A 22950-nucleotide genomic window follows, 5' to 3' on the forward strand; every position below is an offset into this window, starting at 1 on the left:
TTTAAGATATCAAGCTTTCTCTCATTTTATGAACCTCTCTATATTCAGGAAAAACATTTATCTGCCTTTAAAACTAAACTTTTAACCCCCTTTTTAAAAAAAGGCTTTTGATAATGTCAGAGTGTTATCCTTGCGGCAAAAAAAAACAGATCAAGTTGACCTGATCTGTCCTTAGAAAAGCTCTTTTTAACTTTTAGAAGTGCATGAAAACATCCTTTATCAAATGTATTACAGCAAACGGAGATATTGTGAGCACTTCCTTGTAAAACAGGTATTGATTGTCCCAACTGCCACCACATATTTGACAGGAAAAAAATATAAGTGTGTAACGCACTGTTAAAACTGGATCTGTATCTCCTGCAGGAGCGTTGATCTCTCTGGTCAAACAGCCTTTTATTGAAGAAAACCATCAACATTTCAGTGCAGGAGTCTTTCATGCCATATGAAAACAAACACAAACAATTGAGTATAAGGTGACACAACTAAAAATGTTTTCCTCATTCACTGAACGTCTGATTGGGATCAGACTACAGCGTTCTGCTTCACCAGACTGAAGCCTGTTCTGATATCAACGTTCTACATCTGCACTTATAGAGCAGCAAATAGAGGATGGAAAATTACACAAACTATGAAAAGGAGGAGATTTACTTATTCTAATGTCTGTTAACAAAACTAAAGTTACATATTTCCTTTTTCTGAATGTCTGAACTGATCCTTCCTAGCTTTAAACTGGAGAAATACTGACAAAATATAATTAAAGTGAATATGCAGCTCTGGAAAAATTAAATTAAAATGATCGGTTTATCTGATTTTACTCTTTATAGCTATATGTTTGAGTAAAATGAACATTGTTCTTTTATTCTATGAACTACTGACAACATGTCTCTGAAATCACAATCAAATATTCAGTATTTATTTAAAGAAAATGAGAAATGGTCACAATAACAAAAAGATGTGGAGCTTTCAGACTTCAAATAACACAAAGAAAACAAGTTCATATTCATTTAGGAACAACATACTAATGTTTTAGCTCAGGAAGAGTTCAGAAATCAATATTTGGTGGAATAACCAGGAGGTTTTCCAATGGGGTTTAGTTTTTTACAAAGCTGTAAATTAATTACAGGGAATCTCCACCTGTTTGCTGTCAGTATTTGCAGATTTACCTTTTCAAACATGTTTTAGTGGAACGTAACTGCAAATTATTTGAAATTCTTTTTGTTGTTGAGCATTTGTAATATATACATATATAAAAAACAGCTTTAGAAGCAAAAATACATAGCTTTCATACTGCTAACATGCTATTAGCTTGTGTTTGCAAAGCAGCCAATCAAAGAGCAGCATTTATTTTCCTTGGTGCTGATTGGCTGATCACCCCAGAGCAGAAATACGGAAAACAGTACATGTTAGCTTCTGCATGAGCACTACAATGGTTTCCATTTAGCGTACTAATACATATTAAAGTATATTTGGTGTTTGAACTATTAAAATGAATTTTTCTAAGTTAATTCTGCTTGAGGATCAACTTCATTTGGAAGAGCTTCTCTCATTTTATTCCTTCAAACGTTTCACAATCGAGTTAGCATACATTAACGCTATATGCCTCTGCTTAAATTTCTTTAATAATGTTCATATTGTACTATGTTTTTTGTTACTAACTGTATTGATTGTTTTTATCAGCGCTGCAATAAACACAAAATCTTACCAACTGGATTTGAAATAAATCTAACTTAAAAGTAACTTTTCAGGAAGATATAGGAGATTGTTTTAGTTAAGTAATTTCTTAAGTTACATCAGCAGATTATTTCACTTAAAACATTTTAACATGAAATAATCTGTCAGTTGAACTCAGACTTTTTCATAAATATACAGGAAATGTTTACATAAAACAAGATTCCACATCTTGCTGAAAATTGACTTATAAGTTAGTTTTGTCATATTTAAAGTGAATTAAGACATTTGCAGTAGAAGCTCGAGAAAAAATACTTGGTAAGATTTTGTGTTTTTGTTGTTATAAGACATTTTTGTTCTGAAGGTGTTTTATCCCGGATAAATAAATAAAAGTGTTTCATGTATTCATCTGTATTTATATTATATTTAGAGATGAAAACCAAAACAGATGGTTCATTCTTTTCCACACTGGACCGAAGGCGAGGCGTCCCATCCACCTGACCCAGTTACTCCAGTTCTTCAGGAGAAATAGGTCAAAACTCCAGAAACTTCAGTCAGAGTAAGGAGAAGTCATGCAGTTCAAAGGCAGTGCAATCAAACTCCTCTACGTTGTGAACGCCACGCCAACCAAAGCTGTTTTGGGTTTTTTAGCCGGTAAGACGTTGCTTTGTTCTTCTAACCACATGCCTGTGATGCGCTATCTCTGCAAACCGGATGGGATGTTTTGTAATCGAGGAAAAGCTCCAGCATGAAACTGGTGAAGCTTTCTATCAAACTGACTGAGAGGAACATCAAAGCGCCGGCATTTAATGCCGAATTTTCCCACACAATTTTTTAGGCTGTAAATATTTACATGTAGGTAGGATTTATATCAGCGCAATGTTTACCGCTAAATTACAAAGAGTTGGACATGTGTTTAGGAGAGATACAGAGACAACAAAGTACAAGAAAGTTTCTTGACAACAGCTCCTGTGAAATGTTAAAATTATTCTCTGCTTCCATTTCTAATAGTTATTTCCCAGAATGAAGCCATGAATTCATATTTTAACAGCTCAGAGGCTCGGCGTAAAATTAAACACACTTAGGTGTCGCTGCACTGATGACTTAGTGTCAGCCTCCTTGAGGGAAATTGAGATGACATTTTCTCTGTAATTACTGAAGAGCTAAATGATTTGATTACCAAATTCCTTATTGCTCCTAGTTCATCCAGGAAAAAAACCATACATCTTAAAATCACAGCAAACACACAAAATATTACCAAACTTTTGTTCTTACTGCAAATATCTTAACACACTAGAGTTAAGACAAAACTCACAAGTATTTTGTCATTTTTAAATGTATTTTTAAATGTATTTTGTACTGAAGAACAGGACATTTAATGGGATATCCTAATTTATCAAAGGATTGGAAACAAATCAGCTGATTTATTCTGCAGAAGACAGCGGCGTGCCTTAGCTCCTGATTAAACCCATCATGCAGGAAATGATGAAGCCTTGACACCCCAGAATAAGAAGGCTGGGCAGAGACTGAGAATACGTTAGATATGTACATAAATCAGCAGTGATTGTATCACGGGCATCATTTTAATGAGAGCCTCTCTCAGTAACACAAAGCTAATGTGCTAAAGTATTGAAGACGCAGCGACTGGTGAGTCTCTGACCTTTACTCTCTGCACAACAAGCAGATGGATAATCCAGAGATTTTAAATAAATTATCTCTCAACATGATTCCTTCCCTCCAAACACATTTATTTCAGGAGCATATTCCCCAAATTATTAGTATGTTTAGCGAATGGGTCATTATAAGGTTGTAGATGTTCTTAAACTGCAACTGAATAATGTACATTTTTCCTACTGCGGTTCAAAAAACAAAGTAAACCTTATAGAAGCAATTTCTGCTGCCCATCAATCTGTGAAAACTTAGAGACAATTTCCGATCAACTTGAGGTTCATCACTCTACAGTGGGGGAAGTTATTTACAAGTGGAAAACATTTAATGAAGTTTTTATGCTATACAAAACCTCAAGGTCAGACATGCAATGCTCCCAAATGCAAAAAACCCCAGAGCTAAATCTAGGCCTCAGTTATAGTTTATTAAAATTAAAAATTAACTTCAACACAATAAGAAAAAAACTGAAGACAAATGGTTTGTTTGAAAGAGTTGCAGAGAGAAAACACTCTTAAAAAAAGACAAGAGCACGACTTCAGATTACTGTGACTTGAACTTCAGCTTAAATGTTTCAAATATATTCTGGAAAATAGCATGAAGTAAAAACTCAGAATCTTCTCAAATGAACACGTTTTCTTCTGCAGTTTCCTGCAGCGTTTCAAGCCCGAGAGAGCAGGCTTACATCTGTGGGATGCAGCGATTAGTGGGTCTCTTTAACATCAGCCACAGGTTTATTTTTGGTGTCTGCATTGTTCAATTGCACTATAAGCTGAGGAGTGACTGGAGCAGTGATGGGTTCAGTGTGGAGGCAGAACACGTTCAGAGCAGAACTGCTGGTATCAGAGCGCCAAGGAAATACAAGAGAGCCAGAAAAACAACAGATATTCAGAGTGTTGATGATCTGACTTTCTTAGACGTGTTGAACCTTCGGTCAAAGTGATACGAGCTCTACAAATAAATTCACGGCCCGATTCCTCCAGTCACTCTGAAGTTTCAGGCCAGTGATTGATCAACTTGTTATTGCCCTGCTCAAATGGGTAAATAAATAGCTAAAATAAATTAACTTCAAACCAACTGTGTATGTCGCTGTTTGGTTTCTGGAGAGTTACAGTATACAATTCAGCTTTGATTTTACTTGGTTATTTTTATCCGTTAGTAAGAGAAATTATAGAAATGTTATAAAAGACCTAAAGCACAGGTGTCAAGCTCACCCACCATGGCTATTTACACTCGCACATAAAAATGGCTGCAAACACAGATGTTCAAGTTTGAAAAGCAGAAGTCGAGCCTCCAGCACAACCAACAAGAATGCATAAACTAGTTTCCGGATGTTAAATCAACAACAAAACCCTCATCTTTTCCAGTAGCCATTGAACAGAGCATCCAGCAGTAAAACCAACTTACCAAACATGCTGGTTCTCTGCTGGGGTTGCCAGGTAACGGGTTAAGCTTTGCCTGGGTTGCTTGGTGACGTTAAGTGCCTGCTGGTTTGTGACTTTACAAACAGGAGGCTTATGAAACAGGCCACTTTCCACACACCAAAACAATAACTTATTGCCAAAACTTTGACTAGGTATTTTTTTAAGTGTTGGTTTGTTTTTAAAAACAGTAGAAACCCAAATGGATGTCTAAAAATATGCAAAAATGTGAATAATTGAAAAAAGAAACATATGATCTGAGCTCAGGAGAGAATACTCTGTGAAGAAAACTTTGTTGTTACTGTTAAAAAACGTATGTATGAGTGCTTGAGTGAGGAGGAAATTTCAACTCATGCATAGTTAACAACTACAGTATATTCAGGTCTGGATTCCTTCGATTTGGGAGCAAAACGTTTTGTTCCTGTTCAACCTGCAGCAATGCGCGAGTCCAACACAGAAGCACAGTTGTGTCTGGCAGATAAACAGCTGAGTTTTGGCATGAATTCTCCCACAATCATTTCTGCAGAGCTTAATTTGTTTCAATCAGTTTATTTACTTCTGTTTTATTGCTGATAAAGAAACATGCTCGCCTCCTTCCTGCAGTCAGAGGTTTTTTTTCATCAACGTAATTTACTCCCTGCATGTAGGAGACTTGCTCCACCAGTCCTTTCACGTTCACATTGCTTCTACACACACCTTCTTTGGAATAAACCCAAACACTCTTTTGGCGAACCCAACATCTACGATAAACATTTACTTCCTCAATTTGTTTCTGCGGTTTGAACATTCTCTGTTAAACTCAGACATTTGCAGACATTTCTAAATCTGTTCAGACAGGAATGCAGACCTTGGTGATTTCTGCTACATGTGCATTTCTTTTCATGATAAATGTGCTGAAAATCGATGAACAGAAACTGTGCATTCATCTAAATTCATGCAGTCTAAATCCATTTCGTACGAGGATCCATTGGGAAACAGCTTACACAAACTAATCACCTCTGAGTTTACATTACAACTGAGGTCAGAGCGGAAGAGCCAGCTGCAGATAGGTGTAATTGATTCAAACATTTATTATGTGCAGATTAGGCAGACTGCCAAGGATGTGCCACTAGAGGAGCACAAAGAACACGAACAAGGATATTTAATTATCTAATACAGTCAAGAGCATCGTTTCACCAAACCTTCATCTCACTCATACACTGTCCCCAGAATGGTTTACATGTAACTCAGAAAGAAGGCTCAGCTCAGTTCAGATATAAATGACCAGTTAATAACAGAACCTGAAGAAACTGGCCACTGAAACTGGAAAAGGCATATAGGGGGGGTCAAAGGTCGCTCTATCGAGCTGTAAAGATTCACCTTCTGCAGTCTGAATGAGTAATGAATCCCTGCAGCTCCTAGTTTGAAACCATTTTATTTCTCGGTCCAATAAAAGGAAACAGAAGCGAATCATCTGAATACAAACAACTACCAAACTACAAAAAATGTCTTTTCTAATTGGTAATTTTGTAGATCAATACCTCTGTTTGCTAATCTGTAATGTTTGCACTGATTCATGCATAAAAAAAACATTAAAATTTGGGGATTTTACTGTACACATTCAATTCAAATCATAATAAAAGTGACACACTGTAAAACACAATACACTGTAAAAACATAACATTTCACCAGTATTTTTGGTCCAATTTCTACTGTCAGTGTCTTGGTACATTAGCATAATTTAATTTTTGTTGTGGCATCACTTGGTTGTGTTTTTAAATAATTAAAGGCAGAAATATCAAAATGGAAAGAGATCAAAACAAATTGTTGAGCGTTCTCCCATCCAGATACTTTTCCAGAAAGAAGAGCGAGATAAAGCAGGGAATCTGTTCGGTACCAGGAGTCTGGAGCTAACATGAAAAAACAGAATAAATAGAGCACCAAAATCTGCAGAACAGAAATATCTCAACACCAGAAACATGTTTACTCTTTTGTTTAGAATCTTGTTTGCTCATGAAATCAAAGTGCTGCATTTCACCAGTTTTATTGTCATTATCAATAAAATATGAAAATGTTTGCTACGTCAACAGAGATGTTAGAAATGACACAAAGCCACACAGAGTGAATAAATCAACAGAGAAGTAAGGTCCATGTAAACCATGGAGGAACAACGTGGCACTGTGCCTTGTTTCTGTTTTGAATCTGCAGCAGAGACTAAACATCTGTCAGCCTCAGAAAAATACAGTGTATGGAAACCAAAATGATTTGATTCTCCACCTCAGGCACTGCAGCAAATGGGCTTATACTGTACCTAAAGCATGACTGTTTAAGTGATCGGTGCAGCTGTGATGTGCAGTCTGACATTTTGAAAGCCTGACCGAGAGGTAAAACCGAAGTAAAACACAGAACCAATTCCCATTCAGAATGGACGAGCGCTCAATGAGAACACAGTCAAAACCGAACCAAATCATCCAGATATTGGTGAAAAAGTGACAGAACCATCTGTACCGATCGTCGCCTGCAATGAAATATATCAAACGCTGAAGGTTTGGGTTCATCCACCTCAGGAAGTGTCCCAATGAAACCACTCATTATGGCAAAGCAGCAACGAGAATTCACCAGACAAGGAGCAACTTCTCAAGGCAACGGCAAAGACGAAAACATGCTGCATCTCAGGAGCTTAGCATCGAAATGACAACTGTCAAATAATGACGTAGCACAACAGATACTTATTGGTTCTTTTACTTAAACTTCTCTAAGACTCTACTGGAATGCACCTGCATCTGATTTATAATTAAATGTAACTTCAAACATTTGACAAAGTGCTGTAAATGAGTTTTTATCGCTAAAAGTTATATTTTAGAAATTTTTGAATGTCTAAGATCATCTAATGAAGTCATAAATTCACAATAAACATCTATAAGAGATAAAAGATCATCTACATGGGCGTGTGAGTCAGCGTGTGTCTAGATCTGAAGCGAAACACATAAGGCTGAAATATTAATATCTTTTAAATCAACATAAGACAAACATGTAGAACAAGAACATTTCTTTACCATAAAGAGGCCAATAATCAAATTAAAATTGAAGAAGTAAACTATGGGCCTATACAGAGCAATCAAGGATGCCATGATGGTAACAAGAAAAAGTAGAAACATATAAAAAAAATAGATACATTTGTTCTTATTCCTTCACATTTACAAACTAATGTTTCTTTTGCGTTGAATATTTTGCTCCTTATAATTCATAACTAGGCAGAGATGGTCCTTTATTTTACAGGTTTATGCTTCAACACATAATTTAAACACTTAATTACTTGCTTCAGTTTCAACATACAGCAGGCTGTCACTAATTTATTTACAGAATAAATCAAACAGTACCATATTTAGTTCTCTGATCCTTCCGGAATAAATAGTTTTTTGTGACACGTCTGCAGAGCTACAAATATCAAAGTCCGAACCAAAAAAAACATAAAACTTTTACAGCATCAAATGAAACCATCCGTTTGGCCATTTTGCATATTAAATGCAAAATGTTTATATTTCTTGTCAAGTTTTGGCTTAATTACTGCTATTAGCGTGTTGTACCTTCAGCAAATTGCCCTTTTTAGAGTTCATATTCTCCAGTTAATGATTAATCGATTACAAAATTAGTCGATGATTATCTCAATAATCGATTAATTCCAATTAATCGCTTCAGTCCTGATGTGTATGTCTGTTTATTTTGATTGAAAACATCACAATGATTTAAAGAAACAAAGCCCAATTTTGAATTATTGTTGTTTTGGTGATTTAAAATATATTCAAGATGACAGATTATAACAATATTTCTCCATCCGACAACTGATATTCATCTTCATAGAAAACACAGTAAACTGAAATAATTTGAAATTATTCCCTGTCAATGCAGGTGTAAAAAGTCACAACCGACATTTGGTTGGTATTATTGACTGGAAAAGTCAAAGTCAAATAGAAAAAAACAATCCGGAGTGCGAAGGTACAAAACAAAAAGACTGTTTTCATAACGACAGAGGGGTTTTGATTTTGTTTACAAAACATCCAGCAGAGAATAATACTAACAATAAAACCTCTTCAGATGAAAAACGTACTCAAACGTATTTTGGTACTCAAAATATTTACACTTCAGCGAAAGTACTCAATTTAAATGTCAAAATTGGAAAAATCTCTTATTGAAACTGTGTAGAAACATCAGGGAGATGTTCTGTTGGCACAGAAGGTTGATCAATGAGACCAAGTCATGTGTCCGATAAAATAACTAACTTATCGAACGTAAGTTTCCCGTTGAGAAGGAGCAACAACACATTCCTAATGGATGAGTCCTGAGGGAGAAAATGTCATCTCCACCTCTTCTCTTCACACAATAGACGTATTTTATGAGGTTAGTCACAAATCCTGACTCACATGGAGTTTCTCAACTGAATCGTTTTTCATATTCCTGTTACGTAATATACAGATAAGCACCTCAAGCAGATAAACCCAACACACACACACACAAACACAGCAACAATCTGTTTCTTCAGCCAGATTTGCTCTCCTTTCTAACATAAACTCACCGGCCTTCCCCTCCTCCTTGTCGGACCTCATGTCCTCCCCGGCTCCGTTTGACTCCACTGTCAGCTGTGGAGTCAGCTCTCATATCAGGAGAAACAACAGAAAGAAAGAAGGGAAACACGCGGACATGGAGGCACAGAGCGGAGCGCTCACCATTCAAACCTCACACACTGCTCTGCTGCAGCCGGCCGCTCCCAGCTCAGCTCCATCTGGCTCCTCCCAAACAGGTAACCAGGAAGTCACTGACTCCCTTTTATGTTTTTTGTCTCTTAGTGGCTCTTCTGTCTCTCCCTGGACACACCCAGAAGTAGCCCGGACAACACCCGCTTGAGGTTTCCATCTGTCCCCCATGATTAAAGACGGGATGGGGGAGGAAGGAACACCTGAGGGCTCAGGCAGGTAACCAGGCGTGGAGCTCTTACTCCACCTGACGGCTCACCCACAACGCAGGAAACAGAGGAAATCTCTGCCAAGGAAAATAAAATCCACTCCAAACCCGTTCACCTCTCTGAATCTGATGTTTACATCAACAAATCCCTGATTTAGACTGGGAGCTTCTGGCCAGAAGTTACAGGAAGTCAAACTCTGGATGTTTTGTACAGTGTTGAAAAAAAATGGTTTTACTTAAATGTTTCATATAATTGCAAAGATAACATTACCAGATGAAAAAAATAAGTTTTATATAATCACGCCCTCTACGTGTCCAACTCAAGGCCCGAGGGCCACATCTGGTCCACCGTAAGTATTTAAAGTGGACCAGAAGATCTTAGTGTAAAATTGAACATTAAGACAATAGGTATATGCTTCAATGTTATTTTATTATTTCAAATAAAATCAGTTTTCATTTTATGTGAAACATAAACGTATTACATACACGTAAAAATAGTTTTGCAAGAATTACTAATTGAAAGCAGAGAAATTTGAACGGGAAGTTTTCTCATTGTGACCCGAATGCCTGGATAGAAAATGAGTTGCTGCTGCAAGACCTGAAGAACCTGCTATAATCCTGCTTTCCTCTGGCTAGAAAATCCTAAAAATGTATGCATTAGGACAGTAATGGAGCTGAATGGAGGTTTAGAAGTGTCCTAGTCAAAGTCTGGACACAAATTAGTTTGATTTGCTGTCAATAAAATATCAAATTTTCTCCATATCAGATTCGAAGTCCAAATAAATAAAAGCTGTAAAAAAAACTCTTGTCAAGCAAGATGGCCGCCTTGGACATATGGAAACCCAGTGATGGAAAAAAAAAAAAATCCGGATATTACAAAAATGAAATCTTAAGAAAAAAAACAAATGATTTGTTAAATGATAAAATTGATTTATTACTCTTTAAATAAATTGAAACCATTCTGTAAAATTCAGTTCACCGTTTGTTATAGAAGCAGTTTTTCCTTTTTTCTCTCGTTAAATGAACTCATCATTTGAAACTGTGTTGTGTATTTATTCAGACTATCTATGGATTTCAAATACAGTCCTGTGATATGATCTTGTTACCAGTGTGACAAAAACACAAAAACTAAAGATGTCCTTATGCAGGTAAATACGTTTTCACAGCTCTGGACGAATAAAGATGTAAATGCAGTTCCTGCTTTAGAGAAAATCGCCTCAGCTCTGTCTGCACACAGAGATGTGTTTATTAATATGGACTTTCTGTGTTATCTTAAACCCTCTGGGCGTTTGATTGCTTTGCCGCTTGTTGCTGACTGAGGTCAGTCCGTGTCGTGTCAGAGGAGCGCCGGGATGTGAGCGGACAGAGTAAATAAGCTTATTCCTCTGCCGTTTCACCTCTTTCTGCCGCAGGCAAGGAAAGGCAGGTGGTTTTAAGCAAAATTAATTCAGCCTGCAGGGTCCAGCGAGATAAAAACTCATAACAGAGTTTCGGTTTTATAAGCACTTGAGCAACGCAGCTGGAATATTAACTGGGAAGAATGGTGTGCATCGAGTAGTTTTGGTTAAATCCTTTATAGTTGTGGACTTGTCAGGTGTTTACAGCAGTAGTATCACTTCTGCTGCTACATGCCAGTGGTTGAGATTTAGCTTTTAGCTTCACCCCAAGATCAGATGTGATCTAACCAAATAGTTGTGGCATGAGGCAATGCATCTGCCAATCACTCTGATTGCTCCAGGATCACTGCCAGACAAAGTGTTGCAACAGAAACTCCTCTGCTGATGCATTACTTCATGTTCGTTAGCACCGAACTTATCATACTCAGCACAAAATATTCACAATTTAATGACTAAGATGATAAAATTATAGAACACTTTTGTTGTTTCTTAAAATAAAAAAGTCCAACTTTTTTCACCTGATCAGAACAAATGTTTATTGTTTTGTTGTTGAACAAAAGTGACAAAACATTCACCATTATGTCTCTCAGTTTATTGAGGAAAACGATTCATAAATACCATCTGGAACAAGAAAATTGATGAAGAACTTCTCTAACATTGTGATGTGTTTCACATGTTTGGTTTAGACAGAATATATATCAACTTTTATGAAAGTTTATGTTTCCTTAACAAGCTTTAAATCAGTTCAATTTAAAAATGTATTTTGGCATAAAAATAGAGAAAAAATGATAGCAGTTGAAAAAGTATCACGACATAAGCGTTTCAAATCAGTCAGTATTGACAGTTATAATTTATTAGTTTTTGTTTTAAATGTCTGAAACACTGTCGATTTTTATTTTTAAGCAGTTTTAAAAAACTTTAAGCTGCTGCTGCGCTCCACGGGTTGTTGCTAGGTAACCAAAGAGTGAGAGAGTTGCTAGGTAACCAAAGAGTGAGAAAGTTGCTAGGTAACCAAAGAGTGAGAGAGTTGCTAGGTAACCAAAGAGTGAGAGAGCTAGCTGATTCTACAAACGTTGCTTAGCTAGCAGTGAGAGGTTGGGCGGCCAAGGCCTTTCCTCTGCCTCCATTTCCCAGAATGCTGTGCGGTTCAGTGAAATTTTTGAGTATTCTTTCAGACACATATGTCTGTCATGATATTGATCATTATTGATTTGTTGTCCCACCCTACTTTGGATATTTTGGAGTATTTGTATAATTTTATTTCAGAGTGATAAACCTATTAAAACGTTTTGGCTCCACTTCTTCCAATCTAAACTCAAATTCACAAACAAACATGTTTTCAGTATTAGGAAAATGTCACTTTTTAAATTCTTACCAATAAAACGGATCATTGCTTTTTTTAATCATCTTATTATGTCGTGTGATTAAAGAAAACTTCACAACCTTAGCAAATACAATATGAAATACAAAACACATAAAACACAAATTATCGATACAAAATGTCCTGCTCTCTGTTTTTAATGACACTGTTTGGATGCAATATTTCACATACTGAGGCATTTTTGACCAATGCTGCTGCTTGAATGTTTAACGTCAAGCTGACCTCCAAGAAATGCTGAATCTCTTCCACAGTCCTAGTTTTATCCTGACGCCTCCTCAGGTTGAAATGTTCTACTCCTCATTGTCCTCATGCTTCTGCTCAGCTCCCTCTGTCTCTGTGTCATTCATTTGCTTTGCTCATACTTAAAAAACGGTCTGCTCCGTTCCCTCCTGCACTGCGCTCCTTTCTATCATTGCCACACAGCTGACCTGCAGCTCTGCATTCACACGGCTGCAGCGTGTTGATAGAGAGCGGCATTAAAATACAAGCAGGGTTAGAGACGGGGAATCAGGCGAAAAAGGAGGCCATGGAGAGGAAGAATTAGATTTTAGGGTCACATCTACCACTGCTTTGCAAAAACACAAAATATTACCAACCATTTTTTGCCTACTTTTTGGAATAAGACAGAACTAACTCACAAGTAACTTTTCAGCAAAACATAGGAGCTTGTTTTAAGTAAATAATTCCTTAATATTGATGAAAAAATTCTCATCCCATGGAGAGATTATTTCACTCATTTTACAGTGTTAGAAGTGAAATAATCTGTCCCTGAAACTACATTTTTATAAAAAATGAGGAATTATTGACTTGAAACTAGCTCCTACATCTTGATGGAAGTCACTAATAAGTTAGTTTTGTCTTACTTCATGTGTACTCAGATATTTGCACTAGAAACTAGAGCATAAATACTTGGTAATATTTTGTGTTTTTGCAGTGTGGAACTAATAAGATGCTTGTCTTTCTGTCCTGTGGCACAAAAATTAATTCAGTTCGGACTACAGACCTCAAAAAGTTGCATAAGGGTTCAGTTTAGTTGAAAGTCGAAGTGAAAACCTGTGCAGGAACATCAGGTTCTAAAAGTTTGAGGTTCGCTGTGTGACTTGTGACATCACCAAATGAGATTAAAGTACATTTTAGAGTTTCTTTTAGTGGATAAATCTGGTTTGCAAGAAGAACTTGTCTCTTAAAATATGATGGACAGCCAAGCCACTTCTCGTTCCACTTGTTATTAAACGAATATTTATATTGTATAAAGATAACCCGAGTAAACACAAAACTCAGGTGTCAAATAATGACGTCATTTAAAGCTTTCCAAGCCGATCTCGCTCTGTGTCACACCTCCAATAATGTCCATCAAGTGTTTGTCATAAATGACAAGGAGTGTTTTGTATTGCTGTGGACACATTAATTAATTTTTCATTGGGAGGTTTTCAATCATTAACAATGTACTGGAAACATTTCCGGAGTATTTCAGTAGGATTTGATCCCAGAGTTTGATTATTTTCTGTTTTTATCTATTTCAGGGGTGTTTTCCCAGGGTCTCTTTCCTTCTGTCTCCTTCATGTATTTGAATTCCAGCTTTAATTATTAATACTTTATTAGTCCTAGTTACTGTTACCCGAGAGAAGAAATGAATTAAATTTATCCTTTATTTTATGATGATGTTATTATTTCTCTAGTTTTAAAGGGATGCAAACTTTCCAAAAAGTTCCTCTTTGTCTCATCAGTCCACAAAATGTTTCCACAAAAGTCATGTGGCTCATAAAGATGAAGACAGTAAAATTGATTAATCCGTTTTTCTCATGACTTAATGAGTCATGTAAGATTCAGGCTATTTTTTCCTCAATAAATAAAATGATTAAAATTGCTTTAGTATTAACCTGGCCTATCTTTGCCTATTTTCTGTAGGGAACAGCATTTCCATTAACAATGAGAGTTTTTGTGTTGAGAAGAAGAAATGGATGGGCATCTTACAGATTACGTAACAAGCAGAAGTAGTGATTTGTGATCAATACTTTTGTGAAGTGGTCACATATTGGTGGGCCGATTACTGCAGCAGATGAAATGAAAAGAGGCCATCATCATCTTGAGCTGCTCTCCTCATAAAACAAGGCATTTCTCACGGTAATTGTGGAAGATAAGCGATCTTGTTGCAACGCTGTAACGGCCCATTACAATAAAACTGGAGAATGATGCATTTCAGCAAACTCCACGGCGATCTGCAAAGCAAAACTCCCCTCTGTGGACGTCTGGTGATCAATACGACACTGGGAAATGGGCGACAGAGCAGATTAGGCGCTGGGCTGAGATAAATCCGGGCCTGCGCTGAATGCTAAGGGCCCTCATGGACAGACACCAAGTGTTGTTATCTGATTGTTCTCGCCTGCGAAGGCCTTTCGCTCCGGAGTTCACCCCCGGAGCCGAGCCGACAGCTCGGCGTCCCTTTAACTGCCAGGATAAATCACCGCGCTCACTTCCTGCTGTCACCACGGCAACGCCTTGCAATTTGAAGCAACAACGTACCTTTGCCTAGCGAGCAGTCTGCGGTGCCAAAGTCCATCAGGCTGGATATCTCTGTCGGGTAGCACATGTCCGTCACCACCGTCTTCTGCCTGTGAAGCACCGACGGATCTGCAGAGATACGAATGTAAGTTTTAGAGAAAATGTTTAAAATAACCATTTAAAATCATATCTGTACGTCTTCTTATCATAAAAATCCGATGATGTTTACACAGGAGTAGTCCTCTTGGACTTTGATTTCTATCTTCTAATAATTTAATATTTGTTGCTTTTTGGTGGGATTATTATAAAACAACTTAGAGGATTTTATCAAACAATAATTTGACAAAAACAAACAAGTAGCTTCTCAGCAAGAGCTCATTTTGAATGAATAATCCCTTAATGCTTAAAAATTTCCACTGGAAGATTATTTCTGTTAAAGTAAGACATTTTCTAATGTAATAAATGAAATAATCCTCCAGTGAAACTGGAATTGATTAATCAATATTAAGAAAATATTGACTTAAAGCTATCTCATATATCCTGCTGAAAAGTTAATTGTAATTTGGTTTTGTCTTATTTCAAGTTTACTAAAATATTTGCATAAAAACTGCACCAAAAATATTTGGTAATATTTTGTGTTTTCGCTGCTATTTTCACACATTAATATACTTTTTGTGAATAATGTCACAGATTTGAAGTTGTCTAAAAGACAGAAAGCGGTTGATTTTTAAATGTAAATTGAAGTTTTCTTTCCGGATGTCTAATATTCTGCAGAGCAGATAAAGCTGAGCTCACATTTTGTCTCTCATTCTTTCCACTAAACTCTGCAGGTAAAACCATTCCACTTAAGTAAAGTTTCCTGTGTGATAAACACATACAATATGCCACTAAATTTTACATTAAATCTTTTCCACAGTAGCTGCTCTTTCCATTATCGCTGCATTAAGCCCTCAGCTGCTCTCTGCATAACGTTTCCCAGCGTCCGTTCACGCTCCAGCGTGTCCGTTTCACAGCTCTATGGTAATTATTGGCGTTACTGACCGTTCCTGCCCTCTCGCCCCGCGGCATCACTCCTGACCTGTCAATAACTGTTTAGACGGGCCAGGCTGACCTTTTCTTTGGTCCTTAATATGGAGATTGGGCGGCAGGCCGGCTCACACTCGGCTGCTCTGAGACTAGTTCACTGAGCGCCGTCGATAATGAGCGGGTCGTGGGGGGCGAAGCAGAACTCAAAGGGAGGAACAGCTCACCTCTTAACACTGCAGCGTTTAAAAGAATATATGTTCATATTGTCACCGTGTTGAGACGGTTTAATATGACGGATAAGGTGTGAAAAAGCTTGATGTCCTCCTTCCTGAGAGATTATAACTGTCTGAAGAAACGCGTCACTTCCGACAAAAAACAACCAATCAGAGGCAGGAGGCGGGGCTTAGCCGCGAATGGCGGAGAAACCGTTACAAGAAGACCGTTTATCCGCCGTCATGCTATGCTAACTAGCCACATGCTATGCCCTTATGTGTCGTCGTTATTGACCGGAAGAAGAAAAAAAAAAACCCTACATGCTATGATAGCTGCAGCTCGGGGTAGTAACTAGGTATATATACTCACGTTTACTTTGGTAAATATTTGGAAAAAAATATCTTTACCACGCTGCAGCTTTTACTTGAGTAACTTCACTGAATGAAAAACAAACATGTTTTGACCAGAAATTCACCAACACAGACACACACCTGCAGTTTTTGTTAAATTTTAATAAGACTTATAATGAAACAAATTTATTTGCGGTTTTTGTCTGACTTTATTTACTAATTAATTAGGTTATTTATATGAATTATTTTCATTTTCATGCTTAAAATACCAAAATTTCCAGCTAACTTTAGATCGACTAAGTAATTTTTAAATATAAAATGTAGACTCTTTAGCAAATACTTTTGTTTTCTTACTTGAGTAGTTTCTTGGATGGCTACTTTTTACTTTTAAGTAAAAATATGTTGCAGTTGTGCTACTCTTACTTTAATAAATTTCTTAGATACATTTTTTATGTGTCTCATAACATACAAAACCCACCTCTAGAAAAAGAGAGGGAGAATGAGCAGCGCCACGCCAGATTGTAATTGACAACGCTAAGGCCCGCCTTCTGGTTCTGATTGGTTGTTTCTAGTTGACATGGCAGGGCAGCTCAATTTTTTCACAGATTGTGTCTCATAACCTACAAAATGTAAAAAGGTACTTTAAAAGAAAAGTTACAGACTCCAGCTTTAAAGTTTTATCTCTTAATGAGGTTAAAAACAAATATTCCAGAAAATAAATTCATACTTGCAGTCATTACATATTTTCAAATTATTGAAAATTGTCTTCTCCAATTTGTCAAAATGTGCAAAGTTGAATTTTTCCTGATGTGAATGTTTTTGTGGGAGGATTTTTTGACCTCAGAGGAGCTCATGATTAGCTGCAGTTCATTGTGTTTCACAGAGAAACACCCCGCCAGCGTGTCTGCTGCAGTAAGTGGGCTGCAGAGAAGAAACCAATGAATCAAATCAAATGACTTCTGCCTGGTTGGACCTGAAAAGTGAGAATTTCGGGGTTATAATGAGGCCAAACAGTGCTGAATGCAGAGTACTGTAAGTTTTACTTTCTTTTTCCAATTGCTCTCCACAATGTCCCTTTCAGAAGACATTTAGATTTCCATCATGAGGCCAACAGTTGGCATATGTGGTTATGAAATTATATTTCAGAGCACAGTCAAAGTCACTGATTGCAGAGATTATTTTCTTTCCAGCCAGTATTTGTGAAAGAAAAAAACTGAACACTTTCGGCTGTATTCAGTAAAACTCTTTTGACTCCTCTGAAGCTGAAAGTTAACGCTTGCTCTCTCTTTGCGAGACATGCCAGATGAGTAGACGCACGAGGCTTGAAGCTACTTTGCAATCAAATGGGAATATCTCAAAGCTAAGCTGTGGATTAAATAAGTTATAAGAAGCCATGCTGTGATTTCTTTTGTTAAACTTTCATTACAGAAGAAGAGTCTTGCATTTCTGGACACTGCACATCAAAAATGAATGTTTGTCAACTTTTTATTGAACAAAAAAAGTTTCCCACTTGTGAACTGGGCATTAAATGATGAAGATGTAACCCAAATAAATCCAAATAATCAGAGCTACAATTATAAATCCGTGCTTTTTATCGCTGCGTTTTACCGGTTTGAACAGCAGGCGAACAAGGATTTCTGAGTCATATAAGCAGCAAATACTTGAGACACAAATACACACTATTTCATCATCCGATTTACTTTGAAGTGGGTTTTGTTTTGGGTTTGTAGAAAGAAAATTGTTCACAGACTCTGCGCTGATGCATTTTCCGTTTAGCAACGCACTAAACCCTCTCAACCTGATCATGACCTGGCTGGTATTTTTTCCATGAAATGGTATTTAATTTCTCTTTGGGGTAAAAAGTAAATTAAATTTCCAAGCAGCTTTTCTACATCCAAAGTCTTGGTTGAGAATCAGAAAAAAGGAGGCAGCAGGGTGACTTTCCTGACCTTTGACCTCCAGTTAGTGTTCATGTCCAACAGATAAAATTGGAGCATCGTCACCTTTAGGGAGCCTGACTGATTTGACATTAAAAAGAAGTAAACAAGAGTTATTCAGGTGTCAGATTGACGGATGGACAAAGTGACAAAAGGTGAGACATAAACAATCAGTCACCATGACGACAGAGTTTTGAAATCTGTGATCATCTGCAACAACAAGCTGTGCACTGCAAAACCAAAATCTTACCAAATAGTTTTAGTTTCTAGTCCAAATATCTTACAACACTTGTAATAAGAAGAAACTTATTTACAAGTGACTTTCCAGCAACATAGAGGGACTTGTTTTTAAGCAAATAAATTCTTAATATAGATGAAAAACAACTAATGTTTCTGGCAGATTATTTAAAATAAAACAATAATAAGTGAAATAATCTGCCAAAAAATTCACTCAATGACTTATTTACTGAAGCAACCTCCTATAACTTGCAGATATCTTGTTAAAGACTTACTTAGAAGTTAATTTAGTCTTATTTCAAGTGTATTAAAATATTTACACTAGAAACTAGACCTAACATAGGTCATACAATTTTTTCTAATAGATTAGTATCCATTAGCTCTATAAAATGTAGACTTAAGTGATCTGCACACTGACATTTGCACAAAGCAGAATGCATGTGATATTTCTGCTGGGGTTGAACTTGAGAATGTGCAGAAATGATATTTTGCATAAAAAATGTGCATTTCTCAACTTCTTAGTAAAAAAAAACAACAGATCAGAACTGAAGAACTACCTGATGGTTTTCAACTGTAGTCCTGATTTGTCTACTGTAATTTTTCATATCACATTGAATCTCAAATAAATGCCAGCATGGGGATTAGTGTGATACATTTCAAATATTTAAATGCAGCGTTTTACTTTAGACCAATCCAAGCTTTTTAAAAATGGTCTCTGTAGAGAAAGAAATACTTTAAAATGAAGAATTCTAGAAAATCAGATTATTACGCCGCTCCCGTTTCCGAGACATTAGAAAACTTACTGCTACATAAAAACAAAACTCATTTTCAGACCCATAAAAGAACACAAATTCAGGCTTTGTTAATTGTTTTATGTGTAACTTTTCCATTGTTGAAATGTGACAAATGTCCTTCCTGCATAATTCAAGCAACAGACAAAACCTGCAAATCAAACAGGTCTGGAGCAGATTTTCTGCTCCATTATGTTCTGCTATCTTCCAGTAAGTTTCCTCCTCTGCAGGTCCCTTCTTGTTCATGACCTCATTAGACAGTAAGAGGTTTTCAAAACACTTGAATAACACGCAGAGACTCAAGATGCAGATGCTCTGTTATGATGCTGTTTTTGGTAAATGGTTACATTTTCAGCTCTAATCAGGAAAAGTGAGCGACTCCTTAAAGCAGGTCTGAAAAACAATTTGATTGGTTATATGGAAATAAGCGCCTCATTGACAGGCTGATTGGTGAAAACGTGTCAAATGTAAACGTCTCAGTTTGAAATCAAGAAAAGAATTATTTTAAAACTAAGCTGAACCAAAAACAAAAACATTCATTCATATTTCTTACAGGTTCTCTGTAATTGCGCCTCTCATGTTGGCAGCGTATTGGAGTGAATCTGTTCTCTTTTTTTTGATTTGATCTTTTTCTCAATTTTTGTTCAATTTGTTTTTGACCTTTTACGATTTTCAAACAATTTCTCCCTCTGGCTTTAAATGCTGTGCAGCTTGGAGGATTTTTGCTCTTACTTTTTTACTTTCAAACAATTGTGTTGATGCATAACCATGGCAACAAGGCATTGTTGGGAGAAGTTCAGGTATAACAATAGCTGAACTTTGACCCCAAAATCCCTGAGGAGCAGCAAAAGCAAATGAGGTGGAGTAGCAGTGCTTCCTGTAAACTGCAGCCTGGAAATCAAACTGCTTCAGTCAGAAGCTTCTTTAGATGTGCTGCAAGACTAACTGGAAATGTTTCCTGCTCACGTCTGAAGATATTTGAATTATACGAGTTCTGACAATTAATTTCACTTTGGGATAAGTTGAGTTTGATTTAAAAAATTAAAGGTTTTGTATGAGATGTAGAGAGGTCTTCAACAACCAGATAAATAAATGCAGAAAATATTTGGTTGTGTTGGCCTATAGGTTTATTCTGATCAATTTGTGTGTTAAAAAAAAAAGTAAAACACCACAAAGAAATATAAATGTTCTTTTATGTGTTGCTGATGGCTGGTTTTATTTGCTCACTTGCGAAATAAAACAATAAAAAAGTTATTGGGTGTCTAAGGAAGTCCAGAAGACGATGAAAATAAAAACTTGACAACAAATCAGGTAAATACCGTTGTCACTAAAAATAAAATTCATAAAGAAAGAGATAAAAAAAAAAAACATCTGCGTAAATGTCAGAAGAATAGAAAAAAGAAAACGAACTTCTGCAGTACCACCAGGGAAAAGTCTTGCTTCTTATTAAAGAGAATATGCAGAAGAGCCAGTCTGTGGAAACAGCCCTGAGCCGTCTGAGCAGTAATGAAACACAACGCTACCGCTGACCCGAGGGATCCAGACGGCACATATGGGACCTGACGGGAAGAAGACAGCAGCCTATATAAGAGACCTCTGCATATCCTCTGATTTTAGTCATGTATGGATAAAATAGAACTCAGTCTGCAATGCAATGCTGTGATTAAACATAATTTTAAACATGCAGAATCTTTTATTCTTACAGCTCTTTCAACTTTTTAATCTCATTAGCCGCCATCTCTGCTAGTAACTGGAATGTAAAGCATATGTATTAACCCCCCTTTCCCCTGACTCTCCTAAATAAAATCTAGTACCACCAATTGCTCTTAGAAATGCGGGCGTGAGTAATTTAAAGGGACAGCATCATGTAAAGTTTAGTTTTGAGTTTCACATCATGTTATATTGTTGTTCCCTCATCAAAACCTGTCTGCCATGTTGCTTTGACTCTTTCATGCATGCTTGAGCAAACTTTTAATCTCCATGTCAACTACTCAGCTGTGCAAAACGCCTGAGTGGACGTAGCCCCGCCTTCGAGACGCAGCTCCTCCTCTGAACTGCAGTTTACAAGCTTCTGAGCTTCTACCTCACAGGCTTGACGCGCTCAGCTCCTTCAGACTAGCCAGGCAGCAGTTAGCAAACAATCAGCTGGTGGACAATGAGCTGACCTCATTATAGGAAATACTTCTCAAGTTGTTAAAGGGTTAATAGACAAACAAAATTACAATTACTTCCTGAAGGAGGAGTTTCAGAAAGAGCTGGAGTGTTTAAAGAGACAGAAACATTAAATTAGGAAGTAAAATTTCTTTTATGCCATACCTGATGGCATTTTTATAACAACAGAGGGTAACTTTGTTCATTGAATTTGTTATAAAATGCCAGTATGTGTGGAATACTCTCCCTTTAATCTCAGTGTGAATCCATCAGTTGTATGAAAGCCTTGGACTTTTGTTAAAGAACATAAATAAAAATACTTTTGAACATTCTGGTCTTTCTGAAAGAGAGGCAAGAAGAAATCCATTGACGAAATAAAACCATAAGAAGACTCATTTGTACGACAACTGCATGAAAGAAGGAAATCTAGTCAGATAAAACTTTAATTTGAGTTTTCTACTTCAAATAATCATAATCACCACATGATTACACCGTCAATGTGACACACGGTGGTGGCAGCATGATGCTGTGGATGCATTTATTCAGAAGGTTTTTAATCTTCCTCAAAAATCTGCTCTACTTTGATCTCATGTGTGACATTACAGTGAAATAATTTGATGTTTGGGATTTCAAAAAAAGAATTGTGAATACTTTTAAATGAATTGTAAATGAATTTTGTAACAAAAAACTGTTTCCAGTTTTGATAACTGCAATTTTTAAATCCAATGAGAATAAAATTTTATTTCCATTCAGCTTATTCAGAACAGACAAAAAGAAAATGTTTTAAATCGATTTAATTGGAATGTTGTTTTTTAATTGACTTTGTTTTTCTTATGTAAAAAGCCCTGAAGACTAACTATTTTCTCTTCTGCACAATAATTATTTCCCCAGCGGCTCAACAATAACCAGCGTTCAAATTTCAATTACCTCCTCTCATGCATTTAAGCTGACGCAACAAAATGTAAGAGGAATTTGAAACACTGTTTAAATCGCGTTTCACAGACACAAAAACAGTGAATAAATTAACAAAACTAAACGATGTGAAGCCTTTTGGGTCTCCAGGCCTCTGAGGCTCAAACTGATGAGAGCGAACTCGTTTGAAACAAGAAGCATTTTAATATTTCACAAGAGACGTTTCCCATCCCTGACCTGATCGCTTTCAGGTCATGGGAGCGCAACCTCGTTTAACAAGACAGCAACTGTATCATTAACAACTTTTCACAGCTATAAAAACAAATTATTTAATTTTAATCCGTTTTGTCACTGAGCAGAT

General features: G+C 36.7%; 1 protein-coding gene across 1 annotated transcript in view; it reads right to left on the reverse strand.

Moving 5' to 3' along the window:
- kaznb (kazrin, periplakin interacting protein b) overlaps window positions 1-22950 on the reverse strand; it is a 139284-nt gene that overhangs the window by 18700 nt on the left and 97634 nt on the right. Inside the window, exon 6 of the mRNA XM_055023059.1 lies at window positions 14994-15101. Within this exon, the coding sequence (XP_054879034.1) occupies window positions 14994-15101 (108 nt within the window). The remainder of the gene's footprint in view (window positions 1-14993; window positions 15102-22950) is intronic.

This window comes from Poeciliopsis prolifica, unplaced genomic scaffold, assembly GCF_027474105.1.
Source record: "Poeciliopsis prolifica strain line A6 unplaced genomic scaffold, Auburn_PproV2 SCAFFOLD003, whole genome shotgun sequence".
Classification (NCBI taxonomy): domain Eukaryota; kingdom Metazoa; phylum Chordata; class Actinopteri; order Cyprinodontiformes; family Poeciliidae; genus Poeciliopsis; species Poeciliopsis prolifica.